At 40.6% G+C, this 13,543-nt stretch overlaps 1 protein-coding gene across 10 annotated transcripts in view; it reads left to right on the top strand.

The window, feature by feature from the left end:
- The window catches only part of LOC124555127 (biogenesis of lysosome-related organelles complex 1 subunit 3), a 29,442-nt gene extending 16,100 nt beyond the window's left edge, over window positions 1-13,342 (top strand). For 3 of the 10 annotated variants that reach the window (XM_047128931.1, XM_047128934.1, XM_047128932.1), the window contains exons 3-5: window positions 1,529-1,663; window positions 10,288-10,475; window positions 10,943-11,269. In XM_047128931.1, coding sequence (XP_046984887.1) covers window positions 1,529-1,663; window positions 10,288-10,475; window positions 10,943-11,029 — 410 coding nt within the window. In that variant the 3' untranslated portion in view covers window positions 11,030-11,269. Of the gene's footprint in view, window positions 1-1,528; window positions 1,664-10,287; window positions 10,550-10,917; window positions 11,270-13,291 lie in introns of those variants that run through there. The other 7 variants (XM_047128935.1, XM_047128937.1, XM_047128940.1 and 4 more) reach the window with 6 other exon arrangements.
- Window positions 13,343-13,543: the final 201 nt, after the last annotated feature.

The raw sequence follows: 13,543 nt of genomic DNA, 5'->3' as shown, positions 1-13,543 counted from the left end.
ACCTTGAGTTCAGGCTGGTAAGATCTCATTTAATGTTGGACAGTATCAAACTATTCTCACTTGTCTGCCTCCCACACTGTTTATCTAATCACTTGTTGAGTGGCTATTTAATAATCTGAAAATAATTGGCTCATTCCTAATTAATCCAAGAAACTGCCTTCAGTAAATTAAAAAAGTTGGAATAAACTACTACTTTGTACACTTATTTGGATCGTATCTATTTCTGGTTTCTTGGCATATGAATCAGTGTTGCTCCTGTCATTTTGTTGATAAATCTAAGTTACTCAATAACTGTATATGTATTATTGCCCACACTTGTGAGATTAGGAAGGAGAATTTATTTTGTTCCAGTTTTTTACTTATTTTAAAATTTGTGTACAAAATTATTCAGTTGTTAACACAGTGAAATTGTGTAGGCATTCATGATTTAGCTTGTGCAACAGACTGAACTTGCAACATTCTGTTTCCTTAAATTCCCTCCAAGCTATGCAGAGAATACGTTTAGTTAAGTTATTGCAGAGAACAAATGTTTTTAGAAATAGAGGTAGATGACATTTATGTCTTTAATTCTTAACAACATTCAGCAACTGGCACTAGTCTTTCCTATACTTGAACCTATTCTCACTGCCCGTGCCCTTGCCCCCCCTCTCCCCCTCCCTCCTCTCTCCCTCCCTCCTCTCTCCCTCCCTCCTCTCTCCCTCCCTCCTCTCTCCCTCCCTCCTCTCTCCCTCCCTCCCTCCTCTCTCCCTCCCTCCTCCCTCCCTCCCTCCCTCCTCTCTCCCTCCCTCCCTCCCTCCCTCCTCTCTCCCTCCCTCCCTCCTCTCTCCCTCCCTCCCTCCTCTCTCCCTCCCTCCCTCCTCTCTCTCTCCCTCCCTCCTCTCTCTCTCCCTCCCTCCTCTCTCTCTCCCTCCCTCCTCTCTCTCTCCCTCCCTCCTCTCTCTCTCCCTCCCTCCTCTCTCTCTCCCTCCCTCCTCTCTCTCTCTCTCCCTCCCTCCTCTCTCTCTCCCTCCCTCCTCTCTCTCTCTCTCCCTCCCTCCTCTCTCTCTCTCTCCCTCCCTCCTCTCTCTCTCTCTCCCTCCCTCCTCTCTCTCTCTCTCCCTCCCTCCTCTCTCTCTCTCTCCCTCCCTCCTCTCTCTCTCCCTCCCTCCCTCCTCTCTCTCTCCCTCCCTCCCTCCTCTCTCTCTCCCTCCCTCCCTCCTCTCTCTCTCTCCCTCCCTCCTCTCTCTCTCTCCCTCCCCCCTCTCTCTCTCCCTCTCCCCCCTCTCTCTCTCCCTCTCCCTCCCCCCTCTCCCTCTCCCTCCCCCCTCTCCCTCTCCCTCTCCCTCCCCCCTCTCTCTCTCCCTCCCCCCTCTCTCTCTCCCTCCCCCCTCTCTCTCCCCCTCCCCCCTCTCTCTCCCTCCCCCCCTCTCTCTCTCCCTCCCCCTTCTCTCTCCCTCCCCCTCTCTCTCCCTCCCCCCCCCCCCCGTTATTTTTAGTACATTGTGTTAAAAAAAGGTCTCAACACTAGTGTACATTTCTCATATTTCAGAACCTGGTAGTGTGAGCAGCATCAGTAGTGCTGCAAGTGTTTCTTCAGAAACTTCGCTGACAACAAATGTGAAAAAAGGCTATAAGGGAAAGAAATCGGAAAGCAAATACAGCTCATTGCTGCATAAAAAATTGCGTGAGTTTATCATAGAATAAATAATGCATGAAATAATACTATGTGCATAAGTGTGTGTGTGTGTGTGTGTGTGTGTGTGTGTGTGTGTGTAAAATCATTGGTTTTGTGTTGCTTTGGTAAGTCTGCTTTGTGTAAAGGAGTGACTTCATTGAACCTATCTTGACACACATTTACATTGAGGGGAATATTGTCATTATAAACTTGTTATTCAAAGTACAAACAGTGGAAAATCCAGGATGGATTCCCTGGGAATAATCCTCGTAGATTATTATTAAAAAGGCAGAAACATAACCAGATGCTGTCATGCTGTATTATCTGAAACTAGTGTTGGCTGGAAAAAGACTGAGGTTGGCATGAAAAAGTGTTGTTTCACCAAGATAATGCATCATCACACACATCAGTGACGATAATGGCATAAGTGCATCAGTTGGGTTTTGCATTGGTTCCTCATCCACCTAAGGAAATGCAATCCGAAAACAAAGGAAGTAGGTTACAGTACGCTTGTTCGCCCACTGCTTGAATACTGCTCAGCAGTGTGGGATCCGTACCAGATAGGGTTGATCGAAGATATAGAGAAGATCCAACGGAGAGCAGTGCGCTTCGTTACAGGATCATTTAGTAATTGCGAAAGTGTTACGGAGATGATAGATAAACTCCAGTGGAAGACACTGCAGGAGAGACGCTCAGTAGCTCGGTACGGGCTTTTGTCAAAGTTTCGAGAACATACCTTCACCGAAGAGTCAAGCAGTATATTGCTCCCTCCTACGTATATCTCGCGAAGAGACCATGAGGATAAAATCAGAGAGATTAGAGCCCACACAGAGGCATACCGACAATTCTTCTTTCCACGAACAATAAGAGACTGGAATAGAAGGGAGAACCGATAGAGGTACTCAAGGTACCCTCCGCCACACACCGTCAGGTGGCTTGCGGAGTATGGATGTAGATGTAGATATTCACCAGATTTTAACTCAACTGACTACTTCCTGTTCCCTTACTAGAAACTTTGGAATGCGGGGAAGCAGTTTTCTTTGAATGTAACGAGATTATGAAAAGGAAAGTTGCTACTCACCATATAGTGGAGATGCTGAGTTGCAGATAGGCACCACAAAAAGGCTGTCACAAATAAAGCTTTCGGCCATTAAGTGGGGTTTCAGTTGCCTGAAGGCCTTGTATTGCCGTATTGAACTGCGAGCCTAGAAAAGACAGAGAGGCTTCGTCCCTGCCGTAGCCCTCAGTGGTTCACAACCCCACAACAGGCCACAGCAGTCCACTCACCCTACCGCCATCCCACACCAAACCTAGGGTTATTGTGCAGTTCGGCCCACAGTGGATGCCCCCCTGGGAACGTCTCGCAGCAGACGAGTGTAACCCCAATGTTTGCGTGGTAGAGTAATTACGGTGTATGTGGAGAAAGTGTTTGCGCAGCAATCGCCGACATAGTGTAACTGAGGCGGAATAAGGGGAACCAGCCCACATTCGCCGAGGCAGATGGAAAACCACCTTAAAAACCATCCACAGACTAGCCGGCACATTGGACCTCAACACTAATCCGCCGGGCGGATTCATGCCGGGGCCTGGCACGCCTTCCTGCCCGGAAAGCAGTGCAGTAGACCGCACGCCTAACCGGGCGGGTGACAAAGGCCTTTATGGCCAAAAGCTTTATTCGTGACAGTCTTTTTGTGACTCAGCATCTCCGCTGTATGGTGAGTAGCAACTTTCATTCTCAGAATATTGTTACACTTCATCCTGGATTTTCCATTGGTTGATTTTCATTGAATGAGGAAGTGAGTTGCAGTCAAAGAGTAATTTAGCTGCTTACAGGCATTGACATACGTCAACGGGGGACAGATGAAAATGTCGTGCCCTGACCGGGACTCAAACCCGGAATCTCTTGCTTACAGGGCAGACACACTATCCATCTGAGCCACCGAGGACACAGAGGATAGTGCGACTGCAGGGGTTTATCTCTGGCACGCCTCCCGCGAACTCACATGCTCAACGTATTGTCCCGCACTACATCTGTAGTGCCCCCATCCATTATACTCATTACTCGCGGCACGTTGCCGATTCCTGTAAGAGTTCGGGCACTGTTTGTGCATTCGCACAGAAGAAGAAGATAGTCAAGTGGCCGGTGAGCCCTTAACTATGTATACATTAAGATGGTATCTGTTCTTTCGGACATGTCCGAAAGAACAGATAACATCTTTGTATATATAAGAGTATTTTGCAGAGTTTGATAGAAAGTATTTTTCCAATTGGATGCAAAAGCTGGAGGGTCACTTGTGCAAGTGTGTATAACCATCAAAGGAGACTGTTGAGCAATAATGTGAGTTGTTTATGAAAAAAGAAGTTTTGTTCTTTTATACTGGACTAATCAAACCACCCCTCTAATCTTTCATCTGTAAGAGAATTATAAATAAATAGTATAGTTAATCTTCGAAACACAGGGGTTGCTCATCTCTGTAGTTGATATCTCTACATGTCTTTCTCCTCACTTAATGAACTAATGTCACTCTAACTTCATATGTAATACCTTCCTTTATACGGAGCACTGCTTACCTTGAAGTAGTTTTGTTTTTCTTGTCTTCAACTAAAATATCATTTGAATGATGAGGAGCTATAATTGTCTTGTCATTCATCTCACTATCCATTGTTGTTTCTGTTGACTCCTGCCTTTTTTTGCTGACACTGATGGTGGTTCTCACTTCTATTTCTTTTTGAGGTACTTTTGTTGTTCCTGTTGTGTCTGGTGATGGTGTTGCAGTTATCATTTTAGTTTTGCAGTTACATTAGTGTGTGTGTGTGTGTGTGTGTGTGTGTGTGGGGGGGGGGGGGGGGGGGGGTCCCACTACCCTGGTTTTTATGTAATCCAGATATTATTCTCCCAAGCTGTTCAGGTCAGGAGTAGTCTGTGTTGTGTGTGGAATATTGCATCATGTATTACTCACAGCAGCATTTCAAGTTTTTAAAATGTGTGCAGATTTTAGCAAACTGATTATTGGCACTTTATCTTTCTGTATAAATACATGACTGTGTCTCAAGGTCATGGTAGGTATTTTTACCTCTGCAGATGCATCATCTTTTTAATGCCACTGACTTGTTCCCCCAGCTTTCTTGTACCACACAAACATTTATTAGTTTTTTCTTTTAGTTTATTTGCAAGTCCACGATCATGACTGTCTGAAAGCATAAACAGTTTGCTATTATTGGAGTTCAGTTTTTAAGTCGTTTTGATTTATGCGATTGCAGTCTTTCTCAGCGTATTCCACTGATGAATTCTTCTCAGGCTATCAGCCGAGTGTGGCATCGCCTTGTCGCAACGTTTCAGTGAGTTTCGTACCCATAATCTTCTGGCAAAGATTGTTTGATTTGTTTTCAATAAACACTTGAACATAACTTTGGGTCAGCAAATTTGCATTTTTCCATTCGTGCTTAATTTCTTATTTATGTGTGTCAGTATATTGTCTTCTACCTTAGTCACATATCTTTTTCCTTTTTACGTCGTTCATAAGAACTGCATACTGGACTTCCCACAATCGGTGATGGTCCACTTTTCTATAAGTGTCTCACTATCATACACAAATTTTAGCATGTTCAGTTTACTTTTTTCGTGCTTTAATATGGTAATACCTGGTTTTTAATGTACGTTTATAAACCTTAAACTTCTTGTGCATCCATTCAGTTTGCTAGTTTCATCCTTAGTTTTCACACATTTTCTGTTTTACAGCAATATTCACGTTCTTTTGGAAAGGCACATGCTTAACTTTTGCCGTTAGCTGTCATCTCGATAGCAATTTAAAAATACTTGCTAAATATTCTGGGTTTGGTAGCAGCTCAAGACATGCATTGTTATTGGCAGTTGGTGCCAGTTGAGTCTATCAGTAGATTGGGTTTCACTAGGCACGGCCTGCACCTGAATAGGTATCAGAAGGGGAGGCTGGCAAAGCTTGTAGGTGGTAGTGGTGGTGGGGTCACTTGTGGAAAAATTCATGTAGTAGTTGTTGTTCAGAGCTGTACCGTTTTTAGATTGAAGTCAACAGGTAGTTGCTTAAAGGAAGTCCCCCTAGCTAAGGGCTAACCTTCAAAGGACATCATGTTTCCAAATAGAGAAGGAATTGGCATAATTCATCAAAATATAAGAGATATTAGAGATAAAGTTAGTGAACTGCTTACAGGTGTTGACCCTGAAATTATAGGTATATTGGAGCACCACCTGAATAATTTGACAATTCAGAGGCTTCCTTTACCAGAATACAGATTAGCTGGCTGTTTTTCTAAGGGGAAAAAAACCACAGTATTCCGTTTGAGCCCATAGACATATAATGGCACTGCACTGAACAGATATCTGGATGATGTGCAGGTGCAGTTGAATTTTGTGAAACTAAACTTCTAATTATTGTGGTTTATAGGTCCTCTAACTCTGACTTCAGAGCATTTCTGCTCAAGCTAGAGAGGTTTCTTGATTCACTTTATAGGAAGTAGCAGAAATTAGTTATATGTGGTGACTTCAATATAAATTTGTATGTAACCTAGCCACATCAAAATTTTATTATAGATACTTACCTGTGTGCTGATTGCATAATTAAATTGAGAGCTTCATTGGCCTTCAGCGACTGAAGCAGTTAATTATTTAGTAGCTTGAAGTGGTGTTCTGCTAGCCCCAGCGGCTAGTCAGGAAGGCAAATGTTGTTGGCTGCACCTTCGGCGGTCCACACTGCACCTATATAAATAAGAGCGCTGGAAGCTAGAGTCAGGCCCCAGTTCTCTTCTAGATTCATATCAGCACGCACTCCGTGTCAGAAGCCGCGTCGCGTCTGTGCTGTTGCAAGGAACAGCCTTGGATACTGTATTATGTAACCTGGTATGCACGTAACAATGAGTTCGAATTGTGGTAAAGTGTTAACTGCGGAACAACTTCAGTGATTTATTCTCAGTTGCATATGTCGTATTTTCACGTGGTGCCGCAGGACATACCTTCTACCATTACTAGCGTGGCGTTTGATGAGTATTAACATCAAATTTTGGTGAGCATTCACTTTGAACATTTACATTGATAACAATTATTGTACAGTTTGTTATCTAGGGATAATAGGATCCGTGCAATAGACTCTGAACAGCTCTGATAGTACAATAGCTGATAGTAGCATTGCTTGGGCAAACATTTGTCTGAAACTTGATGCTTCATCGTTTTCAGTATATAGTGAAAATTGTTATAGTAAACTGCATTTTCTGTGAATCCCCGACGTCATCCTAAATCCTCAGCGTAATGAACTTCAATGATCAATAACTTTATTTCTCCATCAGATTGGACACAGTGAACTTTAATTACAGGCATCACGTTTTTGCTTATCGCTTTCTGGTTGCCATCATTGTAGTTAGAGAGTATGTGTTGAGAACAGCAATAATTAGAAAAATTTTCCACCCGCCGCCCCACAAGTTCAGCTTTGGAAGTTGTTTAACAACTGAAAATGCTATATTCTCTTTTTTCTTTGAGGTACTGGATGATTTAAACAAAACGTTTAGTGTGTTAACATATTTTTTTATGTAACTAAGGTGTTTGATTGTGTTGATCACAAAATATTGCTCCAGAAGTTGGACCATTATAGAATATGGGGTGTAGCTCACAGTAGGTTCACCTGTTACAGACAGCAAAAGGTCATTATTCACAGTGTTGAGAATGGCTGTGATGTGGGGTGTGAGTGGGGTGTGCTCCAGGGATCAGTGTTGGGGCCACTCCTGTACCTTATTTATACAAATGATATACCCTCTAGTATTTACGGGTAACTCTAAAATATTTCTGTTTGCTGATGACACTAGCTTTGTAGTAAAGGACTTGGTTTCAAATAGTGCAGTTCATGACCTAAGTTCATGGCTTGTAGAAAATAAACTAATGCTAAATCACAGTACGACTCAGTTTTACAGTTTCTGGCACACAATTCAACAAAACCTGGCATTTTAATTTCACAGAATAGGCATATGATTAGTGAAACTGAACAGTTCAAATTTCTATGTGTTTCAGATGGGTAGTAAACTGTCGTGGAAAGCCCATGTTCAAGATCTTGTACATAGACTTAATGCTGCCATTTTTACTATTAGAATGGTATCTGAAGTGAGTGTTCATTCAACATGAAAATTAGTCTACTTTGCTTATTTTCATTCGCTTATGTCATTTGGTATTATATTTTGGGGTAACTCTTCTCATTCTAAAAGGATATTTTTGGCTCAGAAACATGCAGTTCGGGCGATAAGTGGTGCAAGTTCACGAACCTCTTGTCGACCCCTGTTCACGAGTCTGGGTAATATTGGCTTATTCCCAAGAATGTGCAGCTTTCATTCAGTTAATACTCAGCAGAAATCAAACCTGCATTTGGATCGGACTTACTTACCCCTTGTGCAGAAAGGTGTGCAGTATACTGCTGCATCCATTTTCAATAAGCTACTACTAGAATTCAAAAATCTTAGCAGTAATTCACGCACTTTCAAATCGAAACTGAAGAGTTTTCTCATGGGTCACTCCTATTCTGTCGAAGAGTTCCTCGAAAAATTAAGCCGATTCTTGTTGTATTGTTGATTGTGTTTATTTAAACTTATGGACTGACTTTTTTTGGGTTCATAAACATTTTTTTTTTTACCTGTTATTACTCTGATGTTGTAATTTCATGTACTGACACATTCCATGACCTTGGAGATTTGCTCCTCAATTTGGTCTTACAGAACTTGACATGTAAATAAAATAAAAATAAATTGGCTTCTGTCATGGAAGTACACACAGTTTGCAGTAGCGTAGCTGACTTTCACAACCATTTATGTCATTGTTAAATGTGTTACAGAGTGTTGCTCAGTTAATACTGTGTTAGTGCTAGTGTGGTGTCAACTGTATCAGGAAGCATTATTGTATGATGTGTTATAAGAGATTATTTTTGTCTTGTGGGACACGCCTTCTGGTTTTGATGTGTCTCACATATCTGGTATTACAAAATGTAATTGGATGGATAAAATATCTACTCACCAAGCAGCAGCAGCAGGAGAACACACATACAAAAGGTATTAAAGTATGCACACTTCCAAGCCAGTGGCTCCTTCTGACAGAAGAGGTGAAGGGGGAAGGAAGAGGGGTGAAAGCGAAGGACTGGTGAGGTTTAGGAAAAGAGGTAGAGTTTGTAAATGTCACCCAGAACCCCACTCAGGAGAGACTTACTGGATGGAATGAGAAGGAAAGACTGATGGTTGGGTGCAGTTTCTTTCATTTTTGCAATGCAGTATTTGGCAAAGTGATTGAAGTTGGGTTACTGTTTCTATCTTATTCAGCAACATAGTGCACATACGTGTCTGGTGAGTTATTTTCTACAAAGTGCGCTAACAGTACATGGAATACAGACAAGAGTTACTAATAATACTAATGCAAGAAACACACATGGACAACATCTACATAAGTTGGTTCTTAAGTGATCCTGTACGGCGGCGGCAGCAGCAGCTGCAGGATTCTTATAGGAAAGGTAACTTCCCCCTACCGTGATTGCTGCTCGCTTTTCAGTTTACAAGCAGACTATCTTTCCTGAATTTCCTGTCCTGTTCTTTAATGCGAGTAGAAAAAGTAACATCACTGATCTGGTTTTGATATAATGGAGATACTCTCATTTTATTGAGTTCCTATTTGCGGTTGTTAAGTGCGCTTTTAAGTAAAAAGGCTCAACAGCTGGAGTTGTCTACCATACTGTAGAGCTTGCCCAAGTGTAGCATGGTGTCAATATGTATGACAATGTAGATTTCATTGTATCTACTATCAGTTGCTGGAATACTTTTCATGGCGTGAGAGATACCAAATGCATCACCACAGCCTTAGCTCTCCCAATATCTGAAGAGACCCACGTGCTTCAATTGACTCACTTTGCAACAGAATCATGCCATTTAGTGTTTTCCGTGCAACACTTTAGTGCTGCCCATAAAGATGTCAAGTCGCAAATGTAGGCCTTGCCTATCAACATGCTATGAAAAAAGTAAAATGTCTCCTGAACTCAACCTGGTTTCTTATTTTTATTTATTTTTTGATCTTTGTTCTGTGTTTTAAAATGTCTAGATGGAAACTCTTAATTGTGAAATGCTTCACCCATGGACAACAGTTTTTATCTCTTAAAATATATTGGTTATCCTTCAACATTTTTAAAATTGTGTGTGAATTGTGAGCAGCTTCCAAGTACCATACTGTGTTTTTCGTTACCCTTGTCATTATTATCTGTTAGGCTGTTGTTCATGTAACAACATTTAAATCATACCATCTGCATTCATAAAGAAACTCTGCTCAGATGTGAAATGGCATTTAGGGAAAAAATTCTATAATTTCATGTTAGTCATTGCATTGTTATGTTGATAAATTTTATAACTGTGGCTGTAGGCTCACAAGGTTGTGGACAATATTAGTTGTTACAAAAAACAGTTTTGTAAATGTAGAATATTTCAGTTGAAATTTGATGTTGGGTTAAAGGAAATGCAGCCAGTGATAACATAATTACAGAAAGATGAATTCTGAAGGGAAAAGTATTGACTGATAGTAAAAAAATTAATTTTGTAGAATTGAGTGTAATAAAATTTACAGCACAATGCTTGAAAATTTACTGTTTCAGGTGAACGTAACATTTCACTCTATAAGAATATATCAGAGTTTGCATACAGCACTCTCACAAGTGCAGGCAGAGATCTGAACTTGACAAACCAACAACTTCTCAGATCGCAGGTACAACTTCAAGAAGCAGCTACATCTCTTCACATATTACAGTCACATCTCACTCAGCTGCATACTAAAATAGCAGCAGTAAGCACTTCTGCCTTTATACCTCAAATTTACGTGCAGCAGTGTGAACAGGAATAACTATGATGAAATAACAGGTGTGAAAAACTAACTCTCTCTCTCTCTCTCTCTCTCTCTCTCTCTCTCTCTCTCTCTCTCTCTCTCTCTCTCTCTGTGTGTGTGTGTGTGTGTGTGTGTGTGTGTGTGTGTGTGTGTGTGTGTGTGTGTGTGTGTGTGTGTGTGTGTGTGGGGGGGGGGGGGGGGGGGGTAAATTAATTTTAGAAGAATAATCTGTATTAACTAACAAGTGCATGTCAGCTGCTTGATAAAGATATATTTTTCTTTATGTTCTTATGAAATAGCACTTACGTGTTGTAATTAATAAACATGGTTTCACTGTTGCAAAGGTCTAACAGATATGTAAAACACTGACTCTGTAATCATAATACATATTTTGCACTTGCAGTTTACCAAGAGTTTTCCTAAAACAGGTGTTGGGTTATGCATTGCCAATCGAAGATCCTGGTATCCAGTGTGACGCAAATGTGATTTCTTTTTGGTGGGAGCTAATATCGTGACATGATGAAGGTGATGACAATTTTCTCGTCTGGACTAGACTGCTGAAAAGAGTTGGACTTAGTACTATTCTTACATTGGGCCTAAAAGATTCTAATTCTAAAAGTTTACTTAGTATATGGTACCCACCATCAAATTTGTTATGTGATGTGGAACAAATCCATTCAGCCACCCAAGGACAATTGAAGGTGATTATGTAGAAAAGTGAATATTGGTAATTAAAGATCACATTCTAAGGATTATTTATGCATTTGATTTATTAAAATATTCCCATCCAAACCCAATTAACGAAGGTGGAGGCATTACTTTTTGTTCAACCCTCGTAAATAGAGAAATGAATTTACAGATATTGGATGATTACTTCCACAATTTGGGGACCATGTACCTTTTAACCATCTCTTAACAAACAAAATACAGTGGATGTTCTTAAATGCAATGGCAAGAAATTAAGAGTATTTTTATTCTGCAGAGGGATATAAAAATAAAGGTGGGAACTGTGCTTTATGAAAAGTGAAACAATTTAGTTTTCATTGAAATTATTCAATGGCTTTCTCAGAAAGACCCATATTTCCATAGAGACATACAGGAAAGGCATGTATATCATTTAACACATTATTACAAAGAAGACTGCTTGTATTCAAAATGTGTATATTACCAAGAGTGGGGACAGTATGTACATTAGGTATCATATTGCTAAAGGAGAAATATTTCTGAAAGGCACACATAAGGGGAAATTACAAGTGGATGGAATGTGGTGGTTAAAAATATTATCAGTAGAGAGCTAATAGCAGAACAAGTGAGAGGTGCTTGCTTCTCCGCAGTCAAATTTGTTATACATTATAATGATGTTACCTAAATTTTAAAGTGAGCTGTGGGATAAGCAGATGCAGGAAGTGGAAAGTATCAAGCAGACTATGAATAATGGTTCAAATACCTCCTAACTGATTATCCTGTGATGACTAAGGTTAAACTGTTTTGCTGAGTAATATAATCCTGAGATAACTCGGGCCTTCAAATTTTGCATGTCTCTGCACCAGCATCCAGATTATAACTTTTGTAGTTCCTTTCGCTGCCACTAGTTAGCATTTTTTCGTAGTTTCACTTTTTTCCCCCCTCATGAAGTTGTTGAAACATTACCATGTTGTTTTGTAGTATTTTGGAGCAGTTTTTGCAGTGTTACATCTGCCTGCAGTCTTCTAAAGTGAATAGTGATTATTCCAATGAGGAAGAGCAATAGGAAGACATTCTTGTTTCAGAATTTGGTGATGGCTCTTTGAACATTAATCAAGTGAGGAAGAACGTGAGGAACACACAGATATAGATTGGTCTCAGCTGAGAGTGTGGCATGTTGTTGATACAAATATTGATTGTGCTTTACAAGATTTCCGTTTGCTGAAAATCCTCATGGTACGATTCCTTTTCCGATGACGAAATTGAAATATTTGAACACTTATTTTATAGGGATTTGATGAAAATGATACAGGTGGAAACAGTTAAATATATCAGCCAACGTGTTACAACCAGCAGCTCCAATGTTTTGCTACCATCATGTGAAGAACTTTCAATTTTCCTTGCTCTGACCCTTTTACAAAGTGTTGTTCAGAACCCTGAATTGCAGATGTACTGGTTGCAGTGGGCTAGCATATCAGTTCCATTTTTCAATGACATAATATCTTGAAAGAGGTTTTGCCGAATCAAAAAGTATCTTCATTTTCATGATAAAAAAGTGTATAATGCCTCAAATTGTCCAAATCCTAAGCTGAACAAAATTTGGTCAGTTTACCAGCACCTTGAAAATAAATTGAGAACTTCATATATTCCTGAAATTATGATGGCTAAAAATTTGCTTTTGTGCAAGGGTGAACTGGGTTGGGTACAGTACATGCTCTGTGAGTCAGTTAGTGGATATATGTGTGGTCCTGATTACTTACACAGGAAGAGGGACAGAGTTGTATGCAGACTTCACAGATTTTCCTGTGTCATCACAAGTTGTTTTGACACTTTTAAAACCACTCCTAAAGCAAGGGTGTACTGTCTGATGACAGATAACTTTTACACATCCCCACAGTTAGTGGATTTCCTAATTTTTAAATTCACTGATAGTCACAGAACAGTAAAAATGACCCAAAAAGAGATGCCACGATCTCTCTGAAATAAAATATTACAAAAGGGGGTAACTGCAGGTGAAAGGCAAGGAAAAGTTCTAGCATTGAAACAGGAGAACAAGAAAGATGTGGTTCTTCTTTCAACTATCCACATTACAGGTATGGTGGAGACTGAGAAGAATTCAAAGGAAATAATGAAACCAAAGATTGTTCTTGACTACGGCGACACAAAGGGAGGAGTGGCTCAAGCTAATCAGAGAATGGCATTGTATCCAGTACCCAGAAAGCAAGGCAAGAGTTCGCTCCAAGAAGCAGGATACGTGTAGGAGGTGCATCTGGAGGGAAACACGAGACTACTGCCCTCAGTGCCAGGTCCTCTTGTGTGTTACACCATGCTTCAGAATGTACCGT

Source organism: Schistocerca americana, chromosome X (assembly GCF_021461395.2).
Source record: "Schistocerca americana isolate TAMUIC-IGC-003095 chromosome X, iqSchAmer2.1, whole genome shotgun sequence".
Classification (NCBI taxonomy): Eukaryota; Metazoa; Arthropoda; class Insecta; order Orthoptera; family Acrididae; genus Schistocerca; species Schistocerca americana.
This window is presented reverse-complemented; position numbering and strand designations above follow the sequence as displayed.